This window comes from Lycium barbarum, chromosome 12 (genome assembly GCF_019175385.1).
Source record: "Lycium barbarum isolate Lr01 chromosome 12, ASM1917538v2, whole genome shotgun sequence".
Lineage (NCBI taxonomy): Eukaryota > Viridiplantae > Streptophyta > Magnoliopsida > Solanales > Solanaceae > Lycium > Lycium barbarum.
In genome coordinates, this window is record NC_083348.1 from 98,531,340 (window position 1) to 98,558,736 (window position 27,397).

General features: G+C 36.1%; 1 protein-coding gene and 1 pseudogene across 1 annotated transcript; one reads left to right on the forward strand and one right to left on the reverse strand.

The window, feature by feature from the left end:
- Positions 1-552: 552 nt before the first annotated feature.
- On the forward strand, positions 553-12,677 carry LOC132623107 (zeaxanthin epoxidase, chloroplastic-like; annotated as a pseudogene).
- A 12,471-nt stretch (positions 12,678-25,148) lies between these two features.
- LOC132622309 (uncharacterized) lies at positions 25,149-27,017 on the reverse strand. The gene is made up of 2 exons (XM_060336895.1): positions 26,060-27,017; positions 25,149-25,796 (listed from the first exon to the last, which is right to left on the reverse strand). The coding sequence occupies exons 1-2, from the start codon at positions 26,893-26,895 to the stop codon at positions 25,418-25,420; spliced, it is 1,215 nt and encodes a 404-aa protein (XP_060192878.1). The 5' UTR covers positions 26,896-27,017; the 3' UTR covers positions 25,149-25,417.
- Positions 27,018-27,397: the final 380 nt, after the last annotated feature.

The window sequence follows — 27,397 nt, forward strand, 5'->3', positions numbered from 1 at the left end:
AGGAAGATGCATAACCACAAGAACAATAGTCAAGCACCGAAAGGGACAAGAAAAAGGAGGAAAATAAATATCCAACATAGATGAGTGAAGAAGCAGCAATGGCAAGCCACCTGGCCATAGAATCTGCGTCATTGGTGCAGCTTCTCCACCATGGATTGGTTCTCAATCTTCCTTGCCCCCCACCCCTGGCACTGTTTTTGGTTAACAATCACCGCTCTCACTACTACAACAACAACATGGCTAGTGTAATCTCATAAGTGGGGTCTGGGAAGGATAGGATGTAAGGTGAGCGGAGCCAAGTAGAGCTTAGGGGGTTTGTCCGAACAGTGTTTATACATGGTCATAATTATTTTTTATGAATATATAGTGGATGTTGGCTTTTTCGTGCGTTAACTTCTTCATATTTTGAACCTCTTAGTTGGCTCCACCATTGTGTGCGCGCAGGACCTTACCCCTATATTTGTGTGGGGGGGGGGGGGGGGGGCAGAGAGGCTGTTTCAGAAAGTTTTTTTTTTTTTTTTTTAAAAAGAAAAAAAGGAAAGGAAACTAAAAGAAATGGAATTCCATGCAACAACCAGCGCTCTCACTATCACCCTAAATTTTCACTTCCTTTTGTCCCTCCTCTCAAAGGCCTAACCTACGCACATTGGCTTAATTAACAATTTCCATAAAGACTTCTTCTTTCCACTGAATCATACATTGATAGAGAAAAAGCTAATCTTAATTTTCTTGAACTGTGGTACAAGCATGTATTCAACTGTGTTTTACACTTCAGTTCATCCCTCCACTTCAATTTTTTCAAGAAAGCAGTTGCCTTTATTGATCTCCAAGGACTTTCCAGCAGAGTTGTTTCATTCTATACCTTGCAGAAGCTTGGAATGGGCATATCAAGAAGGTAAAAGGAGTAAAAGCAACACTAGCTGAAGCCCCGGTTACTCCTACAGAGAAAAGTGGCTCTGGGGTTAACGGTAAGGTACCACAGTGAAGCTGAAAGTACTTGTGGCAGGTGGTGGAATTGGAGGGTTAGTTTTTGCACTTGCTGCTAAGAAAAAGGGTTTTGAGGTATTGGTGTTTGAGAGGGATTTAAGTGCTATTAGAGGAGAGGGCAATATGGGGGGCCAATTCAGATACAGAGCAATGCATTGGCTGCTTTGGAAGCAATTGATATGGATGTTGCTGAAGATATTATGAATGCTGGCTGCATCACTGGTCAAAGGATTAATGGTTTGGTTGATGGTATTTCTGGCGACTGGTAATATTCACATCACTCTAATATCTTTGTGCTAACTGCTTGTCTGAAGAGAAACTCTTGGTGTTACATAGAATCTGTTTTGCAGTAACAATCATATTACTGAAGAAAATCCAAGAAAATCATGAATTCGTTAAATATTCGAAGGCGTTTGGCCCTAAATTCCAAATATTTTTCACTTTATTTGAAATTTATGAAACAACATACAGGGGCGGACCCGTGTACTATTTTTTGGTGCTCAAGCACCCATTAACCGTGGCGGATACTCTATGTAGACATATAGCAAATATTGAAATTTTGGTATAAACTAATAAATAGCACCCAAGAACCAATAAAAGATCTTGGTGCTCTGGTTAAAAGGTTGTAGGCTTTAGACTAAGCCATGGAGGAGCCAAGTTCGAATCTCACTGAAAGCATATATTTTTTGTTGATTTTAAGGTGAGCACCCAGGACCATTGAATCCTTGGTCCACCACCGAACATACCCAGTGTAATCCATGGGGTCTGGGGAGGATAGAGTGTACGCAGACCTTGCCTCTACCTTGGAAGGTAGAGAGGCTGTTTCTATAGACCTCGGCTCAAGAAAAGCATTTCAAAGCAGTGCGGAAAAGGAAATAACGGAAGTGAAGAAGTCATGGCAAAATACTGTAGAAAGCATGACAAAGCGAAAAAGGAACAATAGCTATAACACAATAATACGATAATCGAAGTACAAGGAACAACATATAATAACAGAAATTGAAGGACAAGTAACTACAAGGGTAATATGGAATTCAACTCCAAGTTGTATTTGAAAACATTTAACCAAACATTGATTTTGAAGTAAAGGAAAAATTATTCTATAAAAAGTTGAATAATGCTCATGGCCAAACGGCTCCTTAGCCTTTCGGAAATTATACTGGAATTAGTAGAGGGAAAACTATTCATGTCGTCAAAACTTTATTGAGTCATAGTTGTCAAACTTATCCAGGAAAAGGATCCATCTTTACCTTCAATCAGATTGATAAATTGGTCTCATACTCTCATTATTGTATGAGCAGTTTTCTTGTGAGAACAGAACCATTATTTATTACTTGAACTGCATAGTTGGGTGTCAGGTATCGCAAGTTTGATATGTTCACTCCAGCAGCGGAACGTGGACTTCCTGTAACAAGAGTCATCAGCCGCATGAGTTTGCAACAGATCCGTGCACGTGCTGTTGGGGAAGATATAATTATGAATGAAAGTAATGCAGTAAACTTTGAAGATGATGGAGAGAGGGTACTGATAGATTTACTCTCTTTGTTTTCTGCTATTCTCGAAGTATCAAGAAAGATTATAACTTTTGTTAGTTTCATTCAAGATCATGTAGATCCTTCCATTGGAGTTCGCATCAGTGTCAACTCTAGCTAATTGCTGTGTCTTATTCATCAATTTTCATTATAGCGTTTCATGTGTTGTGAGAAATCAGGTTACTGTGACTCTTGAGAATGGACAGAGATATACAGGTGATCTTCTGGTTGGTGCTGATGGCATAAGGTCTAAGGTATTCAAAATTGGTCTTCTTTTTTTCCTTCTATTATTACTACTTTGGTTAACAAGGATAGATTGACTTGTTCATATGTTACTTGAGATTGTGGTCCAGGTTAAAAAATATAAGTCTGAATTGCTCAGTGAGCCTTTGTTGGTTAGTTCTACTTGGTTTAGAAGATCTCAAACAATGGCCTTTTATTGTAGGTACCGACTAATTTGTTTGGACCCAGCGAAGCTACTTACTCTGGCTACACTTATTATACTGGAATTGTAGATTTTGTTCCTGCTGGTATTGAGACCGTTGGGTATGATACTTTTACTTATCGGATTGTGTTTCCCTTTTCATGTCCTTATCTCTACTGGTCCGGTTATGCTCTCGCTATGTTTTCACAGTAGAGGTTAAATTGTGAATTCTTTTCTGAAGGTACTGAGTGTTTTTGGGCCACAAACAGTACTTTGTTTCTTCAGATGTGGGTGAAGGCAAGATACAGTGGTATGCATTTCACAATGATCCAGCTGACGGGGTGGATGCTCCAAACGGTAATTGTTAGGCCGCTTAAAACTATTTACTATAATTCAGGATATAGGCATACTTACTATAAGATATTTTTGAATGCTTGACTTGTTACGTAACTTCAATTTCATCTAAGAAATATTTTTCCTCGTTGAGACCTGATTGTAGTGTTGCAATAAGGTAAAGAAGAAGTCGAGATTACAATGAGATAGACTCCATGAATTATGAGTGGAAAGTTTTGAACTGAAGTGCTGCTTCGTGTATAAACTAAATTGTGGTAAGCAGGTGAACTCTAATACATCTACTTAATTACTGTAGAAGTTTCAGAGAATGATGCACCACAATTGTTTTGTATTTACTCATAGATGTGAGGTCCTTACTTCACCACAGAAATTGTTTATTAACTTGTAGCTGAAAGAAAAAGATTGTTTTTAATGTAGAATTTATTGGTGAGGCCATCTGATCAGTGTAGTGTAAAAAACAAAGTCAAAAACTGATAAGGTTTCAAGTAACACCCATACTTGCACGACATTTTTGTAGACATTTATGTCAAGTCTATAGAAGAAAAATGTCATCAGGTCTTTACCTATTACGCCTCCAATATTCCCTTTTCACTCTTTTGCCATATATATCTTGCAATCTTCTTCAGGTAAGTTTGTGATATTCATTCACAAGTTAATCCATCCTTTTTCTTTGGGGGTAAACAACAAATTGTTGGACTTACAAACAGTAACCTGGGATTCATTGGAAAATTTCAGAATTGGGTAGTGATTCAGTAGCAACTTAACAGTTTTTATTAGAATTTGTTCTTTTCCATATCAGTTCAAGGACAAGAACTTCTTGGAGGTAGTTCGCCCGAAATTAATCTTAACACTAGCCGAACATAACCCTTCTTTGATATTTTTGTAACGCAGTTTTCATAACTTGCTATTTAAGGACTGTTGAACTCGTGTTTAGGGGATTTAGGTTGGAACGGTAGTGTTGCTACTCAAACTATTGAGGAGATGAGTAACTTGAATAAGCAGTTGAATGGGTTCGGGGACTACTGATTTCTATTTCTAGAAATATACAATGAGTTCTAGGGATAAGGAATACTCATATATTACATTATATTTTCTTTCGATAATTGACATTTCGAGGACACAATTGTTGGAAGTGGACTGGAGTTATCCGGCAAGGGTACTGTGATTGACAATTTTTTCATAGTTGATTTTCAACTATAGCATGATTTAAGTTCATTTTCTTGCATTGAAAAGATTTGTCTAAAAATTGATTACTTGCATGGGGACAAGCGATAGTATGATCAATAATTGGATATGTACTAAATCATCTTTACCATGACTTTCACATACTTTATCCTTGAACCTCTGTTATTTATGAGGTGCTATATACTATTGGAATTGATTCTTGACACAGAAAGGATATGAATATATTTAGTACTATAAGGAAGATCCTTCAGGAGTAAACTTTGCCAAATCGCCGTTATCGAACGTCGGGATCATTAGAGCCGGTGCATCTTGTATGATAATTTTCCTTCGCTAGTAGGAAAGAAATAGTATTGTGCCAATACCCTATAGAAGGGAACCTAGCCGACCGGGTAATTAGACGGCTATGGTAAATCCATAGCGGAGATTGTACACTCGGTACTGGCATAGGGTGCTCCCAATAAATGACGATGTGATTAAATAACTAGGTTCAACCACAGTTTTCATACATGAATTGTTATGTTGATTTAAATAAGATATTTTTGATGATTTTATAAACTGCATGATTTCTTATGTATGCTTGTCCCAAATAAAATGCTATGGTTGATGTTATTACTCGCTCAGTCGGTGTGACTGACCCCGTTCTTTCTTCCTTTTCCCCTCTACAGATATTTTAGCTGAGAGTGACACTTTGACTTAGATGGAGAGACACACAGAGCTGATGACAGTTCCAGTAAGCCCCGCACTTGCTTTGCGTGGGCCATCATTTTGTTTAGACTACTGTAGTATATTATTTTGTTTAAATTCTAGAGTTTTGCTCCTTGAGTCAGTCTTGTAAATGTTGTTTTGGCTTGTGTTAGTAAAGAAGTGACTTGGAACTTCTAAAGTTCTAGTGAAAGCCACTGACTTCAGATTTTGGTATTCTCTTAGACTTAGTATGTTGGTGGTGTAGTATGTTGGGTTCTTGTTGACTGAGTGCTGACAGGTTGGATTTATGGATAGCTCCCGGTACAGAGGGAACTCTGTCAAACTTTTAGCATGAAAATTGTTTAGGCTTGCTTGGTAGGCTTAGTCTAACTTAGCGCCGGACATGGCTTAGGTGGGTCGTGACATTAGCGCTGCGGGAGATGAGTATGTTATCATGACAATTTAAATTTCCACTATGACGCTCAAGAGGTTGGAAAATATTTATAGTCGTCTTGTCATTACATTGGTTGTTCAATATTTTCTGTTCATGCTACAGGTGAAAAGGCAAGATTGCTTAAAATATTGGGGGGTGGTGCGACAATGTTATAGACCTGTTAGTTGCCACAGATGAAGATGCAATTCTTCGGTGGGACATCTATGATAGACCGTTAACCTTTAAATGGGGAACAGGTCGTGTTACGTTGCTTGGGGACTCGGTCCATGCTATGCAGCCTAATTTGGGTCAAGGGGGATGCATGGCCATAGAGGTACACTCTTTATATCAGCCTTAGCTTTTTGACTTTACTTTATATGGCATTATTAGTCTTCTTGCTAAGAAGCAGGGCTGACTGAGGAATTATGCAGGCCACGATTCTTATGTGGACATGTTTAGGGAGATGGTAGTTGAGAGATCCTAAAAGTTTTTTAGTTTAAAGCAAAAGTTGAGGAAACTTAAAAAGTACAAACTTAGTCAATGGTTATGGAATTTAACTAGACCTTTAATTTTTTTTTTTCCTTTTGCCTTTTAACGGAGGTGGAAAGTGAGTCAGATATTGGTTTCTGCCTATTTCTCAAAAGAAGACCTTTGTCATGACCAGACATTTCTGTATTTCTCTCCACATTGTTTCTGATGTTAAATAGGGGTAACATATTTGTGGGGAAAAACGGGGTTAAATATTTTCTTGTTAGTAAGCATCATGAAGTGTAAACTGGATCACCTAATTGTCTTTGTGTATCGTCATCTATCAAATACACGTATTATTGTGAGGTTGTGTGTGCCACTGAGTTTTTCCCTGTACAACTACGGGATAGCTATCAACTAGCACTTAAACTTGACAAAGCATGGAGCCAAAGTGCTGAGGCAGGAAGCCCTGTGGATATCATCTCATCTTTAAGAAGGTAATCCATTAGTTATTGGCTTAAGTGCTGTATACTGGTTGACTAAATACAGGTTGCAACTTCATGATAATTAAAAAGTCGGTTCCAATGGGCTGACGGCTTAACCTCAATCTACAACCGGCCAAAACACCTGCTTGAAACTGAGCAAGTGCAGGAGATGAGGCAATATTCGCATAACATTCTATATGGAACTTCTCATCTATTAGTTCTGAAGCATCTGTCTCGTAGTCTGAGCTCAAAGTTGTGGATTGATTTGAACAGCTGTTATTTCTGTCAGTTAGCTGATTTTTATGATTTCCCTCGTCTGCAGCTATGAAAGTGATAGGAAATTTCGAGTTGGAGTTATCCATGGACTGGCTAGAATGTCTTCAATAATGGCATCAATGTACAAGGCTTATCTTGGCGTTGGACTTGGTGGATTATCAGGATGGAAATCTGTCTATTCCTTGAAAGTGGAGTAGCTAATTTGTTTGATTTAGCAGAGTTCGTATAACATGGTTTCTATTATTTTGGCAGTTTTGGACTAAGTTTAGGATACCACATCCTGGAAGAGTTGGTGTGAGAGTATTTATTGGCTTGGGAATGTGTCTAATGTCAAGTTGGGTTCTAGGAGGCAACGGGTATGAATATACAAGCCTTTTCTTGCTTTCTGTGAAGAAATAAAGTTGATTCTTTGGAGGTACAAAAAATCCTAGATATTTAGTAAGGGATCTAGAATAGTCTAGTGTAGGATCTTGGATAATTATCCTAAAGAAAAATCTAGATATTCTAGAGTAGTGGTAGAAGATAAAGTTTACTAGATTTTTCTTGTAGATGTATCTAGAATAATTTCTAGAACCATCCCTACACAAGTATAAATAGGGATGGCCTTAGTGATTTGTAATGAACCCACTTTAAAGCAATTCAAGCCAATTCAAGAAATCTTGTTCCATAATAAAGTTCTCCTTTTCATAGCTTCCTCTTCTTTAGTTGAATCTTCCGATCTTAGTTAACGATCGTGGGCTAGCAGAAGGTCTCTCTGATTTATCTTTTCTTCTGCTATATTTCTCTACATGGTATCAGAGCCATAGCCGTAGTTGGCTTCTAGATTTTATTTCAAGATCGGGTTAGAGGTAGATTCAACTGGTTTTTCTAAATGGATTTAAGCGGCCGTGTTAATGGACTGGGGAGGAGTTGTTGCATCAGTCCAATTACAAGGTATGGAAGATATGTATGGAGTCATACCTTGTGGGGGAGGACTTGTGGGATGTTAATGGTAGTTACACAAGTCCTCCTACTGACAGACCGGAAAATAGTAGTGCATACAAGAAGTGGAAGCAGATTAATGCGAAGGCGGAGTTCATCCTAAAGAGGTCCATCTCACACAACTTGTTTGATCATAATATAAGGTGCAAATCAGCTCATGAAATTTAGAGGAACCTTGATCGTTTGTTCAACAAGAAAGATGAAGCCCGGCTACAAATATTGGAGAATGAATTGGCGAACACCACTCAAGGTAATCTTTCTATTGTCGAGTACTTTTTGAGGATTAAGAACTTATGTTCAGAGATCTCTTTATTAAATCTGGATGAGGCTATCTCTGAAGCACGAATGAGAAGAACTATCATTCGTGGTTTGAAGTCAAAATATATTCCTTTTGTTACATCAATTCAAGGATGGGCTCAACAACCATCCTCGGAGGAGTTTGAGAATTTGTTGTCATCACATGAGCTACTAGCCAAACAGATGGCTAGTGTATGTTTTAAAGAAGGGGAAGGAAATGCTCTTGTAGCCGACAAGAGGAACTTCAAAGGAAAAACATTTAGAGATACGCCACACTCTCGATCTCAAAGTGTTTCCAGCTCGCTAGAAAAGGAGAGAGAGTCTACTAATAACTATAAGAAGACTCTCAAATGTTACAGGTGTGGTAAAATAGGACACATAAAAAGATATTGCCAAACAAAAGAGAGCAACATGGCTCAAGTTGAGAAAGCTGCTGAAGAAGAAGAGGACTGGGGAAGGTGCTTCATAGTTGAGGCTCGAGTAGTAGATGCCCTGGCTTCCTTCAATTTCGAAAGAGACTGGATCATGGATTCAAGAGATAATACGGTCCATTACGTGGAGAAGGAAGGCATTGGTGTCATCAACAAAAAGCAAGCAGATTCCAAAGATGTTCAGACTAGTGACGTGGTAGCTGCTATCGAGGAAATCAACGAAGCAGATCCTAAAATTAGTAATAAAAGTCTGGACGTGGAGGATGTTGAAGTAGATCCTGAGCATGAAGTTTCTGAAACTATATATGACAATGGTGACCATTCTAGAGAAAGCATTGAGGGAGTTGTAATGGAAGTTGAAGTCTCTGATCAATCATCTGCCATATCAGAGTCAATCACTAGCTCAGATCAAATACTGGAAGCAGATGGAGAAGCTGACGGTCAAATAAATGAAGAGGTTGACCTTGAAGGCCCAATTTCATATGGAGAGACAGATAATATGGTTCTCGGATGCTCTGAAGCTGAAAAATAGTTCATTGAGGAGCTTAAAAAAGAATCTGGTGGTGGATCCTACGGTGGTGCTGAGTCTTCGCAGAAATTAATGGTCAGATCGTCACCGACTCAGGTGCTTCTCCAAATAACACAATTGTTAAGGACCTAAGAGAAAGGGGGAGTCTGGAAACTCAAGAATGTGAAACTCAGCATGAAGATGATTCACGTGGTTCGCAAAGGCCAAAGAGAAATATTGTCAAGTCTGGCCGTAACAGATATGAAAATTTTATCAAGACGTATTCATGCTTCTTTGCAGGCCCAATTAATGGCGGAAAACCTTTGTCATTTGAAGAAGCAAGAGGAGATAGGAAAGTATGTCTGAGATCTTCACCAAGGCACACCCAAAAGCTTCGTCTGAGTTCTTCTGCAACAAGCTTAGGGTAGTTTCCAAAAAATCACTTTATGGGGAAGTGTGAAGAAATAAAGTTGATTTTTTGGAGGTACAAAAAATTCTAGATATTTAGTAAGGGATCTAGAATAGTCTAGTGTAGGATCTTGGATAATTATCCTAAAGAAAAATCTAAATATTCTAGAGTAGTGGTAGAAGATAAATTTTACTAGATTTTTCTTGTAGATGTATCTAGAATAATTTCTAGAACCATCCCTATACAAGTATAAATAGGGATGGCCTTAGTGATTTGTAATGAACCCACTTTAAAGCAATTCAAGCCAATTCAAGAAATCTTGTTCCATAATAAAGTTCTCCTTTTCATAGCTTCCTCTTCTTTAGTTGAATCTTCCGATCTTAGTTAACGATCTTGGGCTAGCAGAACGTCTCTCTGATTTACCTTTTCTTCTGCTATATTTCTCTACACTTTCAATAGCTTAAACATCGTCTTGATTTCCTTATCTGATCAAACAAAAGCTGGAGAGTAAAATCGCAAAGCCAAATATTTATTTTTGCTTCTCCTCGTAATAGCAGCTCTTCGGGTGACCCCTGCCTTTTATCACTGTTCATGACTATTTACTAGAAATGCTTTTATTGTTATAAACAACTTGTAGATATTATCCGCTTTGGAGCCTCAACCCCTCACGGCTTTAAAACGCGTCTGTACAGGTAAAGGCTTCAGGCCCTGCTTATAAGCACGCACACAATCCCGTGTGCGAGCGATGTGGGAACTTCCAGCACAACATTTATTATATTTAATGCTTCAAAGTCAGAGATTTTATTGAAAATTCTTTTATTATATCTAAAGCTTCAAATTATTCGGTTTTTCAAAATATTAGCAATTGAGCTTTTCCTTACCTTATCAGGACAAAAAAGGAAATATTAGAGAGTGGCCCTTATATATTATCTAGCAATTGATTTTATTGAATTTTTCAGTTATTTGTCACTAAACCTTTTAAAGATCTATTAGTTACTCTGAAGTCAAGTGTCATCACGTGAATCCTTTCTCGGGAAAAAACAAACAGTGCAGGCATGTGATCCATAAAGAGTTTATTGGAAATCTTGGAAGTTCATGTCCTGTGTTGTTGTCTTTTTTTTTTTTTTCTTGAAGCGACAAACTTGAAGGCAGAACACACCATTGCAGGCTATCTGAAGAAGTATGTAGTTCAAGGAAACTATATATTCACTCAGCACACGATCACATAAAAGATTTGTGGCTTCCATTGTTACTTAATTAAGGTCGATGTATGAACTTTATGGGAGTATTAATATACTGTATTGTGGTGATGAAGGCAAATGACCGATTGAGAAAATGGTTTGTAGATGATGATGCTTTAGAGCGTGCCATGGATGCAGAGTGAGTTTGAGAAACATAATATTTACTAATTTCATTTTTACGTATGTCCTATTTTTTCTAGTTCGCTTGCTAAATGTGGTGCTTAATTTTTATCTTTCAGGTGGTTCCTACTTAAAACAATAGCTGCTAAAGCAGAGATGAGGACATTCCTTGCACTATTGGGTACGCTTCTAGGTTATGGTTTATTGGATTTAAGATTGTTCATAGCTGGCTGTTAGGTCTTAGCAGTTAGCACAGAGTAATCTTTGTTGATGTTTTGTTTATATGAGCAAATTGGCGTTCTAGTTGTTATGATATACAGCATTTAAATGACTTAATTGCCTTTGAGGAGATGGTTTAAGTCATTTTATTTGAAATGAACATTTAAGGCAAGAGTATAAAGGCTACACAACATGAGATTTCTCTTTGTTTTATCTGACCTCTTATTACTTAAAGTTGTCGACATATTCATAACTATACAAAAAAATCATGCATTATGGCGCATCCGTTGCAAATTTCTCACCATCTATCTCCTCTAATCAACATATCCGATCCATGAAAGGAATGTCATCTAGCTGAACTTAACTTTAATGCGGTATTGTTTCATTAGATGAAGAATCACTAATGTCTTTTGGTTTCAGGTTGTCTCGCATACAAACGTTACAGGGAAATCAGTAGTTTTACCTTTGCCACAGGTGATTGCTATAGCTAAGTATCCCCGACATTCTTGTGGTGAACCCAATGCTTAGATCGTCTATATTTTATTTTATTTTATTTTTTTGCAAATCTCAGGTATCCCAGTCTCCCAGATGCACGCCCGGATATCGTGCAAAGATGGAGCATATTTTGTAACCGAGCATTTCCCACCTCGCCTTTGATTTTCCTTGCCGTGTAGGTAAAGCTAGAAGAGCATCATTGGCCCGACGGCTGACAAGCAAACCTTCCATTTTTATGTTTACATCACTTCTCTCTTTCTCGCATTGACCGGACAAAGGTTTCAAATGAGCATCCCATGGGGCAGCCATAGCTTGTGGATTTTTTATTCTCATCCTTCCGCTTGGAAATTCAGTTTCATGATTGAGTTTCCCCTTTCTTCTACAGATGCTGGGGGTCCAGCCCTCATAGGAAATTGCCTATGAGATCGCATTCCATCGGTTTTTTAACTCTAGTGCTAAATAAAAAAGATCTTTGAGCAAGGGCTAGCTTTTCAACAGGCGAAGAAAGGCCTCACCAAACACTTCATGCCCAAAGGAAGAAGCAAATGAGCAATCGAGCCACGAGGAAACGAATAGTGATGCGATTTACGAAGTGAACATGGTACCTGGGTTACAGAGTAAGCTCCTGTATACAACTAACTGTACTATTAGTGTATCACACTTTATGCAAGACAAAATAACGATTGCTCTACGTTATGTAGTAATGAAGGCAGACGATACCGGGCGTCTCCAAACTACCCTACACGTTTTCATCCATCAGATGTTATCGAGTTTGGTTCTGATAAGCAGGTGAGAGTCAAAAAACACTCTTACTTGATTTGCTATACTTACACCAAGTATTGATGACTTTTAACATCTCAATCTGTTTGTGTATGCTGTGCAGGCGGCTTTTCGTGTAAAGGTAGTGAAAGTTCCTGCTGGAAAGAAGGAAGAGCGCCAAGTAGTGGAGGCAACTTGTACCTGATATAAACGGGAAATAGTACAGCATTTTATAGCAACAGTAGAAACTGAGCAATATAAGCCCAGCTAATTTTGTGTACTGTAGGTTTAGAAGATTGATAAACAAAACGCCATTCCTCTATGTGTATACATCATTATAGGCCAGCGTCCTACTTCAATAAATATATTTTTATATATTTGCTATATAAGTCTTTAATTAAAAATTAATTGCTATTTTTATTTTTATTTTGCTCCCACTGGAACTTATCATAGTTACTCCAATTCCAAGCTTATGTTTATCCTTAGCACTCAAACGCTTCATTAAAACACCGCACGAGTTTGATTTTGTTTTTGAACACCTTCAATAAAATATTTCCGAAGAAAACAATACTCCGACTAAATGGTCATGTTAACTAGTCATATTCGAAATGTTGTTACCAAGCGGGCCATGTAAGAGTTCTCTCACTGCCTTGGCCCTTTGGGCCTAATATTCAAAGTCCAAACAATTTGGGTTACTGATGTTTTACTAGAGTTGTTACTTTCTTAGTAGTAATTTTTATGAAAAATGACCTAATAATACTACTTAAGACTCTATATTACAAAACATAAGAATACTTTTTCTTATTTACAAAACATACTAACTTAATTACAAAACATAACGGATCTGAAAAAAATAAAAACTTATCCTTTCCTTCCCCTCCTCTAATCTGCCCAGATTTGGAAAAAAACAACCCACCCTTCCCTTCCCCTTCTCTCACACAATTTTCTCAGATTTGGAAAAAATAAAAACCACTGCAAGCCAAAAATAAGAAGTCGACTATGTGGGAATAGCTACTCATCCCGTCATCACCTCAGCCTTTTGTTTTCTCTGAATTTTATTTTTGCAAGGTCAAATAACTTTTGAGATTTTCTCCATGTGAAGTGTTTTGTATACCTCTCTATTTGTCATCTTTCAACTTATGCTTTTTCACAATCTTATCCTAATTAAAACACGAAATTCTGCTTTTTGATGAAAACTTTGTTTACAGAAAATAGGGTTTTCATTATGTTTCGGCTTTCTCATTTTCAATTTTGCCCATTAGATAGAACTTTGTTTATACAAATTTACTGGGTACACAAGATAGTTGAATTAATTGCCCCTCTAGAAATTCAGAAGAAACAAAAACTTCTATTCTGATTTTGGACTATTTGGAAATGTATTGATATTGTATGACAGTTGTATACAATGTTGTTATAGTTGTATTAAATTTCATCCGAATTTGAAGCGAGATACAAAATTGTATTAGATTTGTATACAATGTTGTTGTAGTTGTATTAAATTTCCAAAAGCCTAAAATGAACTTTGTACAAAATTTATACAATTATATACATATTTCATACCGGTTTTATACAATTTTCATACACGAAAAATGGGAGAATTCTAAGCTTTGAGCAAGATATACATATTTCATAGTATAAAATTTTCATACACAAAGTTGAGCGAAACTTTTAAGTCTTGAGAAAGATATAACTATTTCATACAGTTTTCATACACAAAATTTTGAGCGAAAATTTTAAGCTTTGAGCAAGATATACACATTTCTTACACAAAATTTTCGTATATATTTTGTAAGAAATCTATTGATATGTTTTGTAAACTGAAAAATATCGTCATATTTTGTAAATATACCCTATTCTTACGTATATATAGGTTATTCTCCCTAATTTTTACTTGGCATAGCTTACTATGTTACATATTTATGGAATATAACTATACTTTTTAATAATTAAGTTTAGTAGCTATAATATTATATTTTTGCAAAACTTATAGCTACCCACTTTTCTACCAATTAACTTACCACTCCCCACACCCCTATTTTTTAGCTACACACTTTCTCTCTCCCCCCTTTTCCTAAATATACACGTTTCTAACTCCCCATCTCCCCTAATTTCGTGCTTTTCAAACCAGTTTCTGATTTCTTTCACTTCTTTTTTTTACTTTGGATTAACTGCTCATTAATTTCAACCTTTTACTCCCAAAATTCAACTCTATTTCCTAAAATATGTAAGATTCTCTGTTATTTTTGCGTTTTAAACGACGAACATATATTTGAATTCATCTGTTGAAATATCGAATTCAAGTTGAGTTCATAATTGAGATAACAACGTTTTCACTGCAACTTTTTTTTTTCCTGAAATTTTGAAAAATATAGTCAAAATATATGAAAAATATATCTGAAATATAGTCAACAGAAACCAGAATGAGTAATATTGAACATATTAATCAAAATATAATTAAAAAATATAGTCATAATTGAGTTCATAATTGAGGTAGCAACGTTTTCACTGCAACTCTTTTTTTTCCTGAATTTTTTCTAAATATAGTCAAAATATATAAAAAATTTATCTTAAATATAGTCAACAGAAACAAGAATAAGTAATATTGAACATAATAATCAAAATGCAATTAAAAATATAGCCAAAATATATATATATGAAAAACAACTAAAAAGTTCAGAAAATATAAAAAATAAAAAAGTTGCAATTACACGGTGAAACGTGTAATTCAGTTGATGAACAAACCAAGCTTTGCATAATTTATCGAACTTTAAAAAGAGATTTTTTTTAATTATATTTTGGGGAAAAATATGAAGAGAGTTTTTGAATTCAAATTTTATGTGAATGATTAGATGTTGAATGAGATATGTGATTAGATATGGAAGAGAATAAGATTTGCGTGATTTATGAAACATTAAAAATAGATTTCTATTTAGTTTGAAAAATATTTTTTTCCCTTAAATAGAGGCATTATTTGCTCAACAGTTCCGTGTATTTAGTCTATATTTTGGCTATATTTATGCGACGCGTCCAGGACCTAAATATAGGAAAAACCAGCTACGAATTGTAAATAATGAACTTGTAGTTATAACTTGTTAGAAGCAGCTAAAAGGTAGCTATTTGTGAAAATTTTACTTCTTAGTATTGGATCGTCTTTAGTTTTTTTAAAGGAAATTTTACATAAATGACTAACATTTAGGGGTTTTAAATTGGGCATAGCTACATTTTAGCTATTTACATTTCGTAGCTACAGTGCGCGCTACAGTAGTTTACTACAGTTGATTGTATTCATAAATCGGATTGTATTCAATATTCGGTTGAGTGAGATTTTGTTGTATTCAAATCACATGTATTCAACTAAAACATCAAAAACACAAAAATTTGCACTAAAAATATTAACGAATACACTCAAAAACTGAATACAAGAAATAAATTTCACTCTATTCATTTGTATACACTTCAAAATTCACTGTATTCATTTGTATACAAGAAATAAAATTAACAAATACACTCAAAACTGAATACAAGAAATAAAATTCCGGTCAGATTTGGTTGTTCCGTCTAGATCTGACCGTTGTCACCGTTGTCGTCATCAACACCGGATTGTATTCAAAAATAGAAAGCCATTTCCGGCCAGATCTGACTGTTTCCGTCCGGATCTGACCGCTACGGGAGGCGGAGTTGTAAGCCGTTGTCGTCGTGAGGGAGAAGAGAGAGACGGTGAACAACAACAACCACCACAGCCAACAACAACAACAACACCGTCAAAATGAATACAAAGTCTCCTAATCTTCTCCGCCACAATAACAGCAACAGCCATCGTCGGAGCTTACTTCTCCGGCGAACCACAACAACAACAACACGAACCACAACCAACAGCAACATGAATTAATCAGTGATTGCCCAAGTACAAGAAATATCCCTACAATGCTCCGTTTGGCTTTCGCATGAAGCAGTGGTGACGATGAGGGAGCAGTGACCGGAGCTCGTTCGCCAGAGCTCCGACGGCGATATTGAGAGCAGAAGGGAGGGAGAAGGAGTGAGGAGAGAGAAAAGTGTGGATACAGGAGTTGCTTTTTTATTTTAACTTATTTTGTATGTTTTAGTTATGGAGTGTAATTGATATACACCTTTTAGCTATGAGGTGTAAATAAATTAAAGTATAGCTACTAGATAAAAATAAGGTCTAATGTTAGCTACACCATGTTGATTTCCCTTTTTTAAATTACTCTATGACCCGAAACCCCTTATTGGGAAATAAAGTTGGAGATAATAATAAGGGAAACTTACAGAAATGACTATATAATTAGAGTTGTTAACAATCCGTAGCTATGTTTTGTGTATTTATATTTCCTAGGTGGTTTTTAGGTGTATTCGCGTGTATTTGAGTGTATTTGAATACACTTTCGAGTTGTATTCGTAGCTAGGTTTTAAATATCCCCGCGTGTATTTGATTGTATTTGAATACACTACTCTGCCATAAAATATGAATTCAGGCATATACATATGTATATAAATACACATACAATTGTATTCAGCTTCTACAGTACATAACTCAAATACATATATACAACTGCATATAGCAAAGAAATGAAAATTACTACGAAATGTAATTAATTTAAATAATATACCTCTTAGAGTTAGCTATCATGTAAATTTTCCTAATAAAAAAGGTTACGAAATAGGAAAGAGCTGAACAAGATAGATACTAGCAATATTCCAAGGATATTCAAAATTTAATATGAACGTATAAAATATTTTTTGACTTATATATGTAGTATAATTTTCTATATATACAATATAATTTTTTGACGAAAAGTATCCAACCGGCTATTTTGGATCCACTGTGGGTTGGCCAGTTGGTCTAACAACCTTTCGTGACCCGTCGAATGAAAATATTCCTATAAATCATATCCATGAGACGAGGATCGTACCTAATTATATTACTTGAATCAAGCAAGACTTAAGCCAACATGTAATACGCTTTTCAATATTTTGCTTATATACGTACAACTACAAACCAAACATTACCACTTTCTCTCAAGCCTTTCTTGGTTCAAGATTCAATATTTTGGTGTTCTAGGTTTTAAAAATCTCTGAGACGCTGCAAGCAAATGGTTTGTGTACCGTAATGTTCCTAATGATCCACTATACTTAACAATATACTACTGTTTCTCGCTTCCTCTGATTAATTCATCTTTGCATGTATAGTTGTCTCTTGTCTTAGCCATCCTACCTAACTGACAATCTCATTTCCATTTTCCTTGTTTTACGTTACCTGGAGAAATGATAAGTTCCTAACCTTTCACATCTTCAATTTGTCGTCACATGGCAATTTGGGAAAATGGCGTCACTGGCGCTAGTATTCTCACTATTCAGCAGTAGACGCCCTCCAGCTATGAACATATAACTAACTTGTAAGATAAGGTCTTTGCACCATTTCACGGACCAAAAGACAAATTGAGGCCACTGGCCACCGCCATCACCTCTTCTTCAGACAAAAGACAAATTTCATTTAATGCTACATACCTCCTAACCGTCAAATTTTATCCCAAAACAAAAGGAAATAAAAAAACAGATAAAGGCCCCTCGTCATATTCTCTGGACCGGCAAACTAGAACACCCATATGACCGAATTACTAGCTTTAGTGGTAAAAATTATATGTCGCACTATTTTTTATAATTTCTACACGCAAGAGATCGAAGTTCAATTTCTTTGCGTCTTTTTTCCCCACACTACTTACGTGTCCTCTTCCATCCAACTTTTTTAAAATCAAATATGCGAATTTATTTATCATTTTTCAAATTCAGGTGAAGAAATTTCCCCTGGTCAAAAGAGGAAAGCCTCATTTTGTCACAAAACCTGCAAAGACTTAACAACTGTGGCTGAGCTGAGCTCCATACTCTTAATTATTTATGTGCAGTAGTAGTATTTAATATGTGAGAGAGTGAGATAAATCACTCTCTGCATGAGCTCGAGAGAGAAGGGGTTACACGCCAGTGTAGTACGGGTGGCACATGATGATCACAAGCGTATGCCTATGCATGGCGGTGGAATGACATGTGATTTGAGCCAACGGTCGGTTCAGATTCAGTTGGTGACCGTTGCTGCATTTACTTCTCTGTCATTACTCATTACCAATATCAGATTCAAACAATAAAACCTTGTGTATATAACGACGGCTTACATGCTAAAGGCAAAGGATGTTGCAATATAATCATGAAGTCAAAGGTTCATGTCCAAAACAAGTACTCCTATGTTCTATGTACTAACAAATATAAAAAGGCTTTTACAAACACTGGCGGAACAGTATTTTTACTTAAAACAGTAAAATTTAAAAAAGGTAAAACATACGAAAAATGGTAAGGAAATTTAATATCAGTCAAAAAAGTTATTACCCATATACACATTGTAACTCTTATGAACAATTGTCACTTTTTTTTACGAAGTTGGCTACACTACTATTTGCATTATAGAGATTGATAACTTAGAAATAAGACAGGATGATATTATCATGGCAAAGCCTTGACAAGGGATTAAAAAATGTAATACTGTAGTTTGAATCTATATTTCTCTTATGTTAAAGGACTCAAAATATATGTATAAATAATTATTGTTATCCTATTTATGTAAGTATAACTTTTCGATATATTGGAATCCACTTCATTACACGTGGCTCCACCGCTAACTAATACAACAGTTACATCACAATATTCAAAGTCCTAAAAAATTTCTAAAATCATAAAAGGATCTAAGTTAAAGCTATGGGTTCAAATTACCTTTTGCTTGCAGTTTCACTTTAACAGTAGTTGTAAACTTTGTATGTTATGCATATTTTTCTAAAATAAAACTATTTAATTGTTTATAATATAATTTGAGTCAAATAGTAGTAAATGCGTTCCCATTTACGGTCAACCAGATAGATCTGCCAGTGAAAATAAACCCCCGCCAACGTCTCCTACCCCACTTCGCTCTTTATTTTCCTTGGATTTTCTTTTTGTCCAAATGTTCTTCATCGTTTAATTATATCCTTTGAAAGGATTCCATTGGCATTATTCTTTGGCGAGAAGACCAGTCAAATTGTTATTTAGTCAAGTACAAAATAGTTATTACATGCCCCCGAGATTATGACTCCGAAAGCATTGTAATTTTCATCGTTTGGAGGATTTTTTCTAAGTTATAATCCAACTTCTCCTTTTTTATGACATGATATAAGGAATGATTATGAGGAGCCTTTTTGGATAGGCTTCCTCTCGAAGCAAATAGATGATCAATACTTAAATTTTGTGTCGCCAGAAAATGACCCAAAGATAATTAACCTGAAAACAAAGAGTGCCCATTTTCCCTAGGAGTGAATGATGACACTTGTCAAGCAAAAACTAATTATCGATACATTTAGAAAAAGGGGTTTGTTTTTAATTGTATGATTACGTTTTGAATAACCTTGAGTTAAAACAACAGTAATGTCAAGGCGAAAAACGAAAGGACTAGAGATAAATCCTAGTATTAGCAATTCTTTGAAGCGCTCCTAAAAGAATGCCGTTATGGTGTGATTGATAATAAAGTACCAAATGCAATAATAACATGTCTAACTTGTACTAATATTGGATGCTTCAAAGTGGAAAGTGGCCCCTACTAGCTAATTAAGGACATTCTTCATGCTTTGGAGTATTAGCCGTTCCTTGGATTTTGTTCATCTAAGCATTGAGTACCCCTTGCTTTCCTTTCTCAAAGGCCAAAGCTTAGCTATACATTTGAGATTCATGCTTCAACTTTCAAAAAGCCATGTCCTCTCACCCTTCACCCAGCCGATCACCCTTTTTTCTAGTGGACATCGGTACTATGTTTTACTCCGTCCAATCTCAACTATTAGTCATTTGATGGGTTTTAGAAAGAATTGTGTCAATCAAAGCTACGATGACGAGAGATAGCATCAATCTCACATCTTAATATTAGATAACAAAGTAGTAGATTTTTTCCCAAAAATCCTCCACAACCCGCCCGCCCCGCCTTAGGAGAGGCCACGACCAGCAAAAAATTTTCAAAATATTTGATTTTGTAAAAATCCTCCAAATTCACTTTTACTCCTTCAATTAAACGAGTGTTAATTAAGTAAAATATTTTAAATCTAAATAAAAAATTATTTAGATAAATATTTTTATGATGGAAATGAGTAACTATCTTTATTAAGGAGTGTGCAAAGACAATAATATCGACCAAAGGTATTGTATTTCTTTTTAACCTTTCCAAGTAAAAAAAAAAAAATATCTTTTCCAGACTCCGTTGTTGTTGTACCACCTTTTCAACTAGAGCAAAACTCAATTAATAAAAAGGGAATGGATATATTTTGTTAGCCTCTAATTGGAAGGTCTTACAAGGATAACTTGGCATACTAACGAGATTATACCAATGTGCTATTATCACTACCAAACGATTGTCACTATGTATCATATGATCATGAGCCCGTTTGGATTGGCTTATAAGTTGTTTTCAGCTTTTTTGAGTGTTTGACTGACCAGCTTAAAGTCATTTTGTGCTTAAAATAAGGTCAAAAGAATAATTGGACCCATTTAACTTAGCTTATCTAAAGCAGCTTATAAGCTGAAAACAACTTATAAGCCAAAAAAAATAAGTTAGACTACCCCAACTTATTTTTTTTAGCTTATAAGCTGCAAACAGCTTATAGGCATAAGCCCATCCAAACCGGCTCCATAACAGCTGACAAAGACAATTATGCTGTCAATTATATAATTCTTAATTTTAAAAGTTAACTACTCAGATACAGTTTTTTCTTTTTATTTTTGTAGAAAATTTTGATGTTACAGCCAGTGACGGATCCAGAGAGTAACATGTTATTCACAAGAATCGAGTAACTTTTGTCCAGACCCAATATATGTAATAAGATTTCTACAAATATTTAATTGTGAACAGAATTATCATTGTATAAGCCATATTAACTTCAGATAGTTGTAAAAATTCATAAACTTTAAATCCTGAATTCATCTTTACAGGAAAAAAACAATGTCAACGGCTACTCGATCGATGCCTAACTTTACGATAGAAAGGGAAGGAAATGGTCTATTCGGGAAATGGTGTCAACGTCAAGCTGAAAAACGAAACGAATCCGAGAGTAGTAGATTGTACATGCAAATCCAAGAAAGCAAACGGTTCGTAAAATTTAGAATATGGTCAAACTTCATGAATTAAACTTGTTCCGATATACATACTGGTTCTAATACCGTTCTACAAAATTGTGAAAAGCAATACCAGCAATTATTTGGTACATCGCATTGAAAGTGTCCCAAGATTACAAGGAGCGTCTGATACTCAAATGCAACCAATTATTTGGTACATCACATTCCACAAATTAAATTTATTGTTTTGAATTTGAAGAAATGGTAACAAAAATGTACAGATCTAGAACGTGAAATTAGTCCCCACCAGTTGGTTCAGTACGCACCATTAGTGTTCCCCCAACACAACATGTATAAACTATACCTTCCAAGCGTACGATCCTTCCTATTATATCAATCTTACAAGCCACCTCACGTGCTCCACTTTTTTAACTGGATTTGCTTGTCACCCACATTTGGTTGTTATAAACTCACATTATTGTCTTGAAATTTAAAGTTTGAAATTCAAATTCTTTTACATAATATCAAAATCAATTTTTGGTAAGTACGTCCTTTTTGTCATTGTCTCTGCCTATTTAATTCCTCTGAGTTTTTTCCGGCAACTCAGCCAATTGAATCGCTAACCTTGTTCTTAAATCACTTAGAGCCATTCCGAAATGTCTGTTGAGGAAAACAAATTAAGAACCATTATCTTTGCTACAAACCAGTCCTCAAGCTTCTCATTTATATAATTAGTACATTTCATTTGTCAATCATCAAAACTTACCTGAGTTGACATAAATCTTGTTGAGCAATCTCTTTTGTATGACTTGATTTTAATTTCACACAATTATTAGAAATCAATAGATTTAATTGGAGACAATAATATCAAAATAAGAATTTGAAGATAAAAAGTAAGTACATAAAGATGTCAGATCATATTAAACTTTATAATAGTAGCAAAAGTATACTCCATTAATCCTATTTATAAATTAGAAGGCTTATTTTATTTTAGACAAATTATTTTTATGGCGGAATATCAAAGGAAGTCTTTCAAACAATATGCAATATAGCATAAACTACTAAAATCAATATCCAATCTCATGGGAGGAAGGTGGGATAAAATTCTACGAACCTCTTAATTAAAAGACAAGTTGACTAATTAGTCCGTGAAAACCAAGCAAGCAATCCCTCGTTAATATCCCATCACTCTGACTTGTATAATGAGTTAAGTAAAAGAGACAAGTGTAAACAAGATTAATTTAATTTTAGTACAAACAAACACTATGTCTATTGCTAATCCGAACTGTGTGGGAACAAAGAGACCTTCCAACTATACAACTAGGAATGAAGAGACCAAGCAAAAACAAAGCAATAGATAAAAGGGAAAGAAAGGGAATAGAGACAGAACCGGAATTATTGAAGGTTTCAAAAGCAAAGGTAGTACCTCGTTGTTGTGTCTCTCAAAAGCCAAACTATGAGAAGTTTTCAAGTGTCAGCCTTCCTCTGCCCCTATAATATTCATACAAAGCCTTCCCAAATTCCAAAGTAGAAATATAAAGTATGTACATTTATACATTGCTATCCCTATCCCTTTCTCAGTGTCTCAACTCAAATTGCTATCCCTATCCCTTTCTCAGTGTCTCAACTCAAAGACAGTGCCTCAAAAGAATAGTCATTCCCTTTCACTTGCTACTCCCGTGTAACTTCAATTCTTCCTCCCTGACTGTCACGCTATATTTTCTTCCCTATCGATAATTTCCACTCATACGCGGACGATAATATTTGGATTAATTTGCGGGCATATCAACTACTTAACCGAATAATTGTAACTTTTTCATCAGCATTTGCTCGGTAATTACACGGAGTCGATACTTAGGAGTCGTTTGGTATATGAAATATTGATAATAATTCCGAGATAAAATTTGAAAGTAACTTTAAGCCCATGTTTGATTTGAGGTATAAGCTAATCCCGAATTATTTTATCCAATCATTTATACTAAAATAGTAAAATTACTATCCCATATAGATTGCTTATCTCATCCGACTTACCAAACGACCACTTGTGTTAAAACATCCAACTGAGCTGATTTGAATTCTACATTTACATATAGGTTTTTGTGCATCCTGAAAAAGGGTTAATGTGGAAGGAGGAAAAAGGAAATAAAAGCAGAAAATTTCATACTGAATTTCCTGCCAGACCAAACAAATGGAGTACATACATATTATCTCTGCACAATTTGCCAAACAGCACGAGCATACTCATTTATTTCACTGATGAGCCACTGACAATTATAAAAACGACGCCGTGGGTGGCTATCGCTTACCTCGAAAGCAATGACACTGTCCCACCCCCCACCCCCCGCTACTGCATAAACTCAAACCCCTATCTTAGGCCATTGATTTGAGTTGATGCAAGGCTAAGTTCAAGGGACGGACCCTAAAGCAACGTCTCTTTTTCCAAAGAAATGCACACACGTGCACTCCCCCATTCGAAACCTGTGCCACCTACTCATCCTTACCAACTATAGCATACCACATTATTATAAGTTCACTAAAACACTTCAGCTGGCCTAATACCCATAATGGTGGTGGAGTTCTAGATTTTGGGCACACAACCAGCCCGCAAATACTCCCAACATGCTATAATATTCTCTATTTTGAGCTAAATTTGTTTTTTTTTTTTTAAATCGCACTGTTTACCCTTAACACAGATAACAATTAAATTTGTACACGGTGCTAAGAATATGTGATTTGATTTAACACAACATTGAATTATGTGACAAACGATGAAGTAAAATGAAATATAACAGATCTGATCGCGATGAGTATCGATCGGCCTCGGGTACTAAGAACCGAGATCAACCAACTGTGGCCGGATAATGAACAGTGAACAATGGTGAAGAACTTAGAAAGATGAATAAATGCTGATAATTATATTGCTTGCTCAATACATAGGTGTGCATGTAAGAAAACTTTGGCAAAAATAAATGGAGGCCTCCTCTTTATATAGTAAAGGAGTCCTAACCCTAGTACAAATCTAAATAAGGCACAAAATCCCTCAATAACTGATAGCGACATCGGTGTCGAAATATCCGACTGGTGACAGATATTTCGATCTCCCCCTTATGGTGATTAACTGCCTTCCTATCGTGTCCCGGCATCTCGTTCCAATCCGAGCTCGAAAACTTGAGACCTAGTGTGACAGTTCTAACTCCAACCGAACCTAGCTTTTAGATCTCCCCCTTATGGTGATTAACTGCCTTCCTATCGTGTCCCGACATCTCATTCCAATCCGAGCTCGAAAACTTGAGACCTAGTGTGACAGTTCTAACTCCAACCGAACCTAGCTTTTATGTCGGGAAACTGAGGATATCCATGCCCTCGATTTTACCAGTATACACACACCACTATTAAGAGTTTTCGACACTTTAGTTATATGTAATAATACCCTACCCCTTAGTCATATGTTGACTCTCAATCGTCTCATACAATTTAATTATATGTTCGACTCTCAATCATCTCAGCTAGCAAATTTTGTTGTGCACCCAAAAAGTAAATACTTATTTAATTTTAATAAAAAATTTCAATTTCGAGAATGGAGTATCAAGTAACCTTTATAATAAATGCTTTACCTTGAGATTTTTTGGAGCAATACAATTTTAATCGTGCCCCTGAATAAATATTAAACACGATGAAATATAATTAAAAACAAACAATAAAGAACTTGGAGCTGTATAACATTAACATTTTTACCAACAAGCTATATATTCCAATACGGAAACAACTTTAATACACTTTATCGCAATTTATCCCACCTTTTGAAATTCTTTGTACTTTAAATAATACATCAACGCGTATTTGTTTTTTGTTTTTTTTCTTTTTCTTTTTCGCCCTCTTAATATCAATTGGTACCCAAAAAGAGGCATATACCAAACCCGAGGTTTCGAAAATCTAAAAAAGAACATACAAAAAAAAAAAGGAATCTCGATGTTTGCCGGTAGCCTGTAGCCCAACTCTATGATGATGACCGCGAACGCGATACCGACTCAGCCAGTTTCCCGATTCTTTCGGCTAACTCAGGTGACAACTTCTTAGCCGGTTTCTTCTCCTTCTCGGGTCGATAATCAAACCCGAGTGCGTAAGATACTTCTTCGGAGCTCCACCCGGCTTTACGAAGCGAATCCGAAAACCGATCCGCTTTCACAAGGAGAGCATCTAAAACCGCTTGATTATCCAATAATATCATTTCACCTTCAAAGAAACCAGATGCTGAAACTTGTACTATCTCTTTCACATCTGATTCAGCCCACCCGCCTTCTTTCAAAACTGACCCGATATTATCTACGTACTCGTCCACCCATTTAGGCATTTTGGACTTTGGCATTTCAAAGTACCTGAAAAAATATATTCATAAACTCTATGAACCAATGAGTATGAAAATAGCCACTAACATACCTATAAATAGTACGAAATCTATTCCTATATAAATTTAACTACAAATTCTAAGCGTACATGCTACTCCATTCATCCCAAAATATGCAAGTGTTTTTTAACTATTAATTGCCTCATAGCATTAAAGAAGTAGTCACTCAATTTTCAAGAAACATCTAGGCTAATTTAGTAAACTCGATGGACGTGAATTTTGGACAGTACGTACCTTTCCGGTGAGGATGAACATGAGGATGATGAATTGGAGCTCCTCCGCCGCCGATCTACGGCGGCGTCACTCCAGAACTCCACCCAACGCGGTGTCCGACCACCGGAAAACGCATCAAGACTCCTTCTCGAGAAGTTGGTTGACGAACCAGCTGATTTTTCACTCAAAGAGCGTTGTTTTGATAAAATCTGAGGATCTGAGTTACTTTGGAACAATAAAGATGATTCACGATCAAAGAAATCAGATAGATCAAACCCACAGCAGAAAATCCGATTTTCATCCACGTAGAATATTGGGTTACCAGCTAAAGAAGGATTACAAGGAATATAACAATGGTTAAAAATGGGTATTAAAAGTGGAGCTCTTTTGAGTGCATTTCTTGCAATCTTGATTGCTTTCTCTGGGTCACATGGTCTAGGTCCCCAGGACTTAGACCAAAGAGCATTACGTGCAATATGAAAGGAAATAGCAGCGATGGGTAAGTCAATAGAAGCACGAAGATGGAACCGGGCCGGACCGGTTGAGCGCCAGTCAGGAAAACCCGGTCCGATTGGTAAACCGGCTGACAGAACCGCTTTTAAGTCAGGTGGAAAAGCAAACCCAAACTCAGCTTCAGCTCTAGCGAACTCAACATCGGATAACCCGGTTTGGACATGGATATTAGAGGTTTTGAGATGAGATATAACTTTATCGGCAAGAGAGGAAAAGGAAAGGAGACTATTACGTGGAGGAACAGGAGTGGATGGTGAAGAAGCGGCGGCTCTAGCGGAGAGACGGCGCAGACCGGCTAAGTGAGCCGGGTTCAAACCGGTCATTCTCCGGTCTACGTCAACCATTGTAAAAAAAAAAAAACCGATCACAACAATAAACGGTATTCTCTTTAATGGAGCAAAAGGGAGTGTGTGGGAACGGTGAAGAGAAGTGAAATTTGGAAAAAGGAGAAATTGAGATTTTGGATCTTAGAGAAAGGAAAGGATATTTATAGCAAGTTTCTGGAGAAGGGTCCCACTTTAAAGATTTTGGAAATAGACCTTTTTTCTTTTCTTTTTTGTTTTCTCCCTATACTTCATAATTTACGGAGGTGACGCTTGATAGCATATATAGTTTTAGTTACGCCTTCAATTTAAATTGGAGTAACATTTGGAACTTCTCTACAACATTCTACATCTTTGGTTAAAAGTGATACTCCCCGTAAGTTTTTCTTTTTCTTGCTCCTTTCTAACTTCTAAGAGTGTGTTCAAGTTTTCGCACCCATCCACCCCAATTTAAATATCTCAACTGATTTAGTATTATTATTAAAATGATAGAATTTTTGGTGTGTAAATAAAAATATGTGTA

Coding starts and splice junctions, on each gene's coding strand:
- LOC132622309 (XM_060336895.1), bottom strand. CDS start 26,895: ATGGTTGACGTAGACCGGAGAATGACCGGTTTGAACCCGGCTCACTTA. Junction 25,797..26,059: donor TGTTCATCCTCACCGGAAAG/GTACGTACTGTC, acceptor ATATTTTTTCAG/GTACTTTGAAATGCCAAAGT.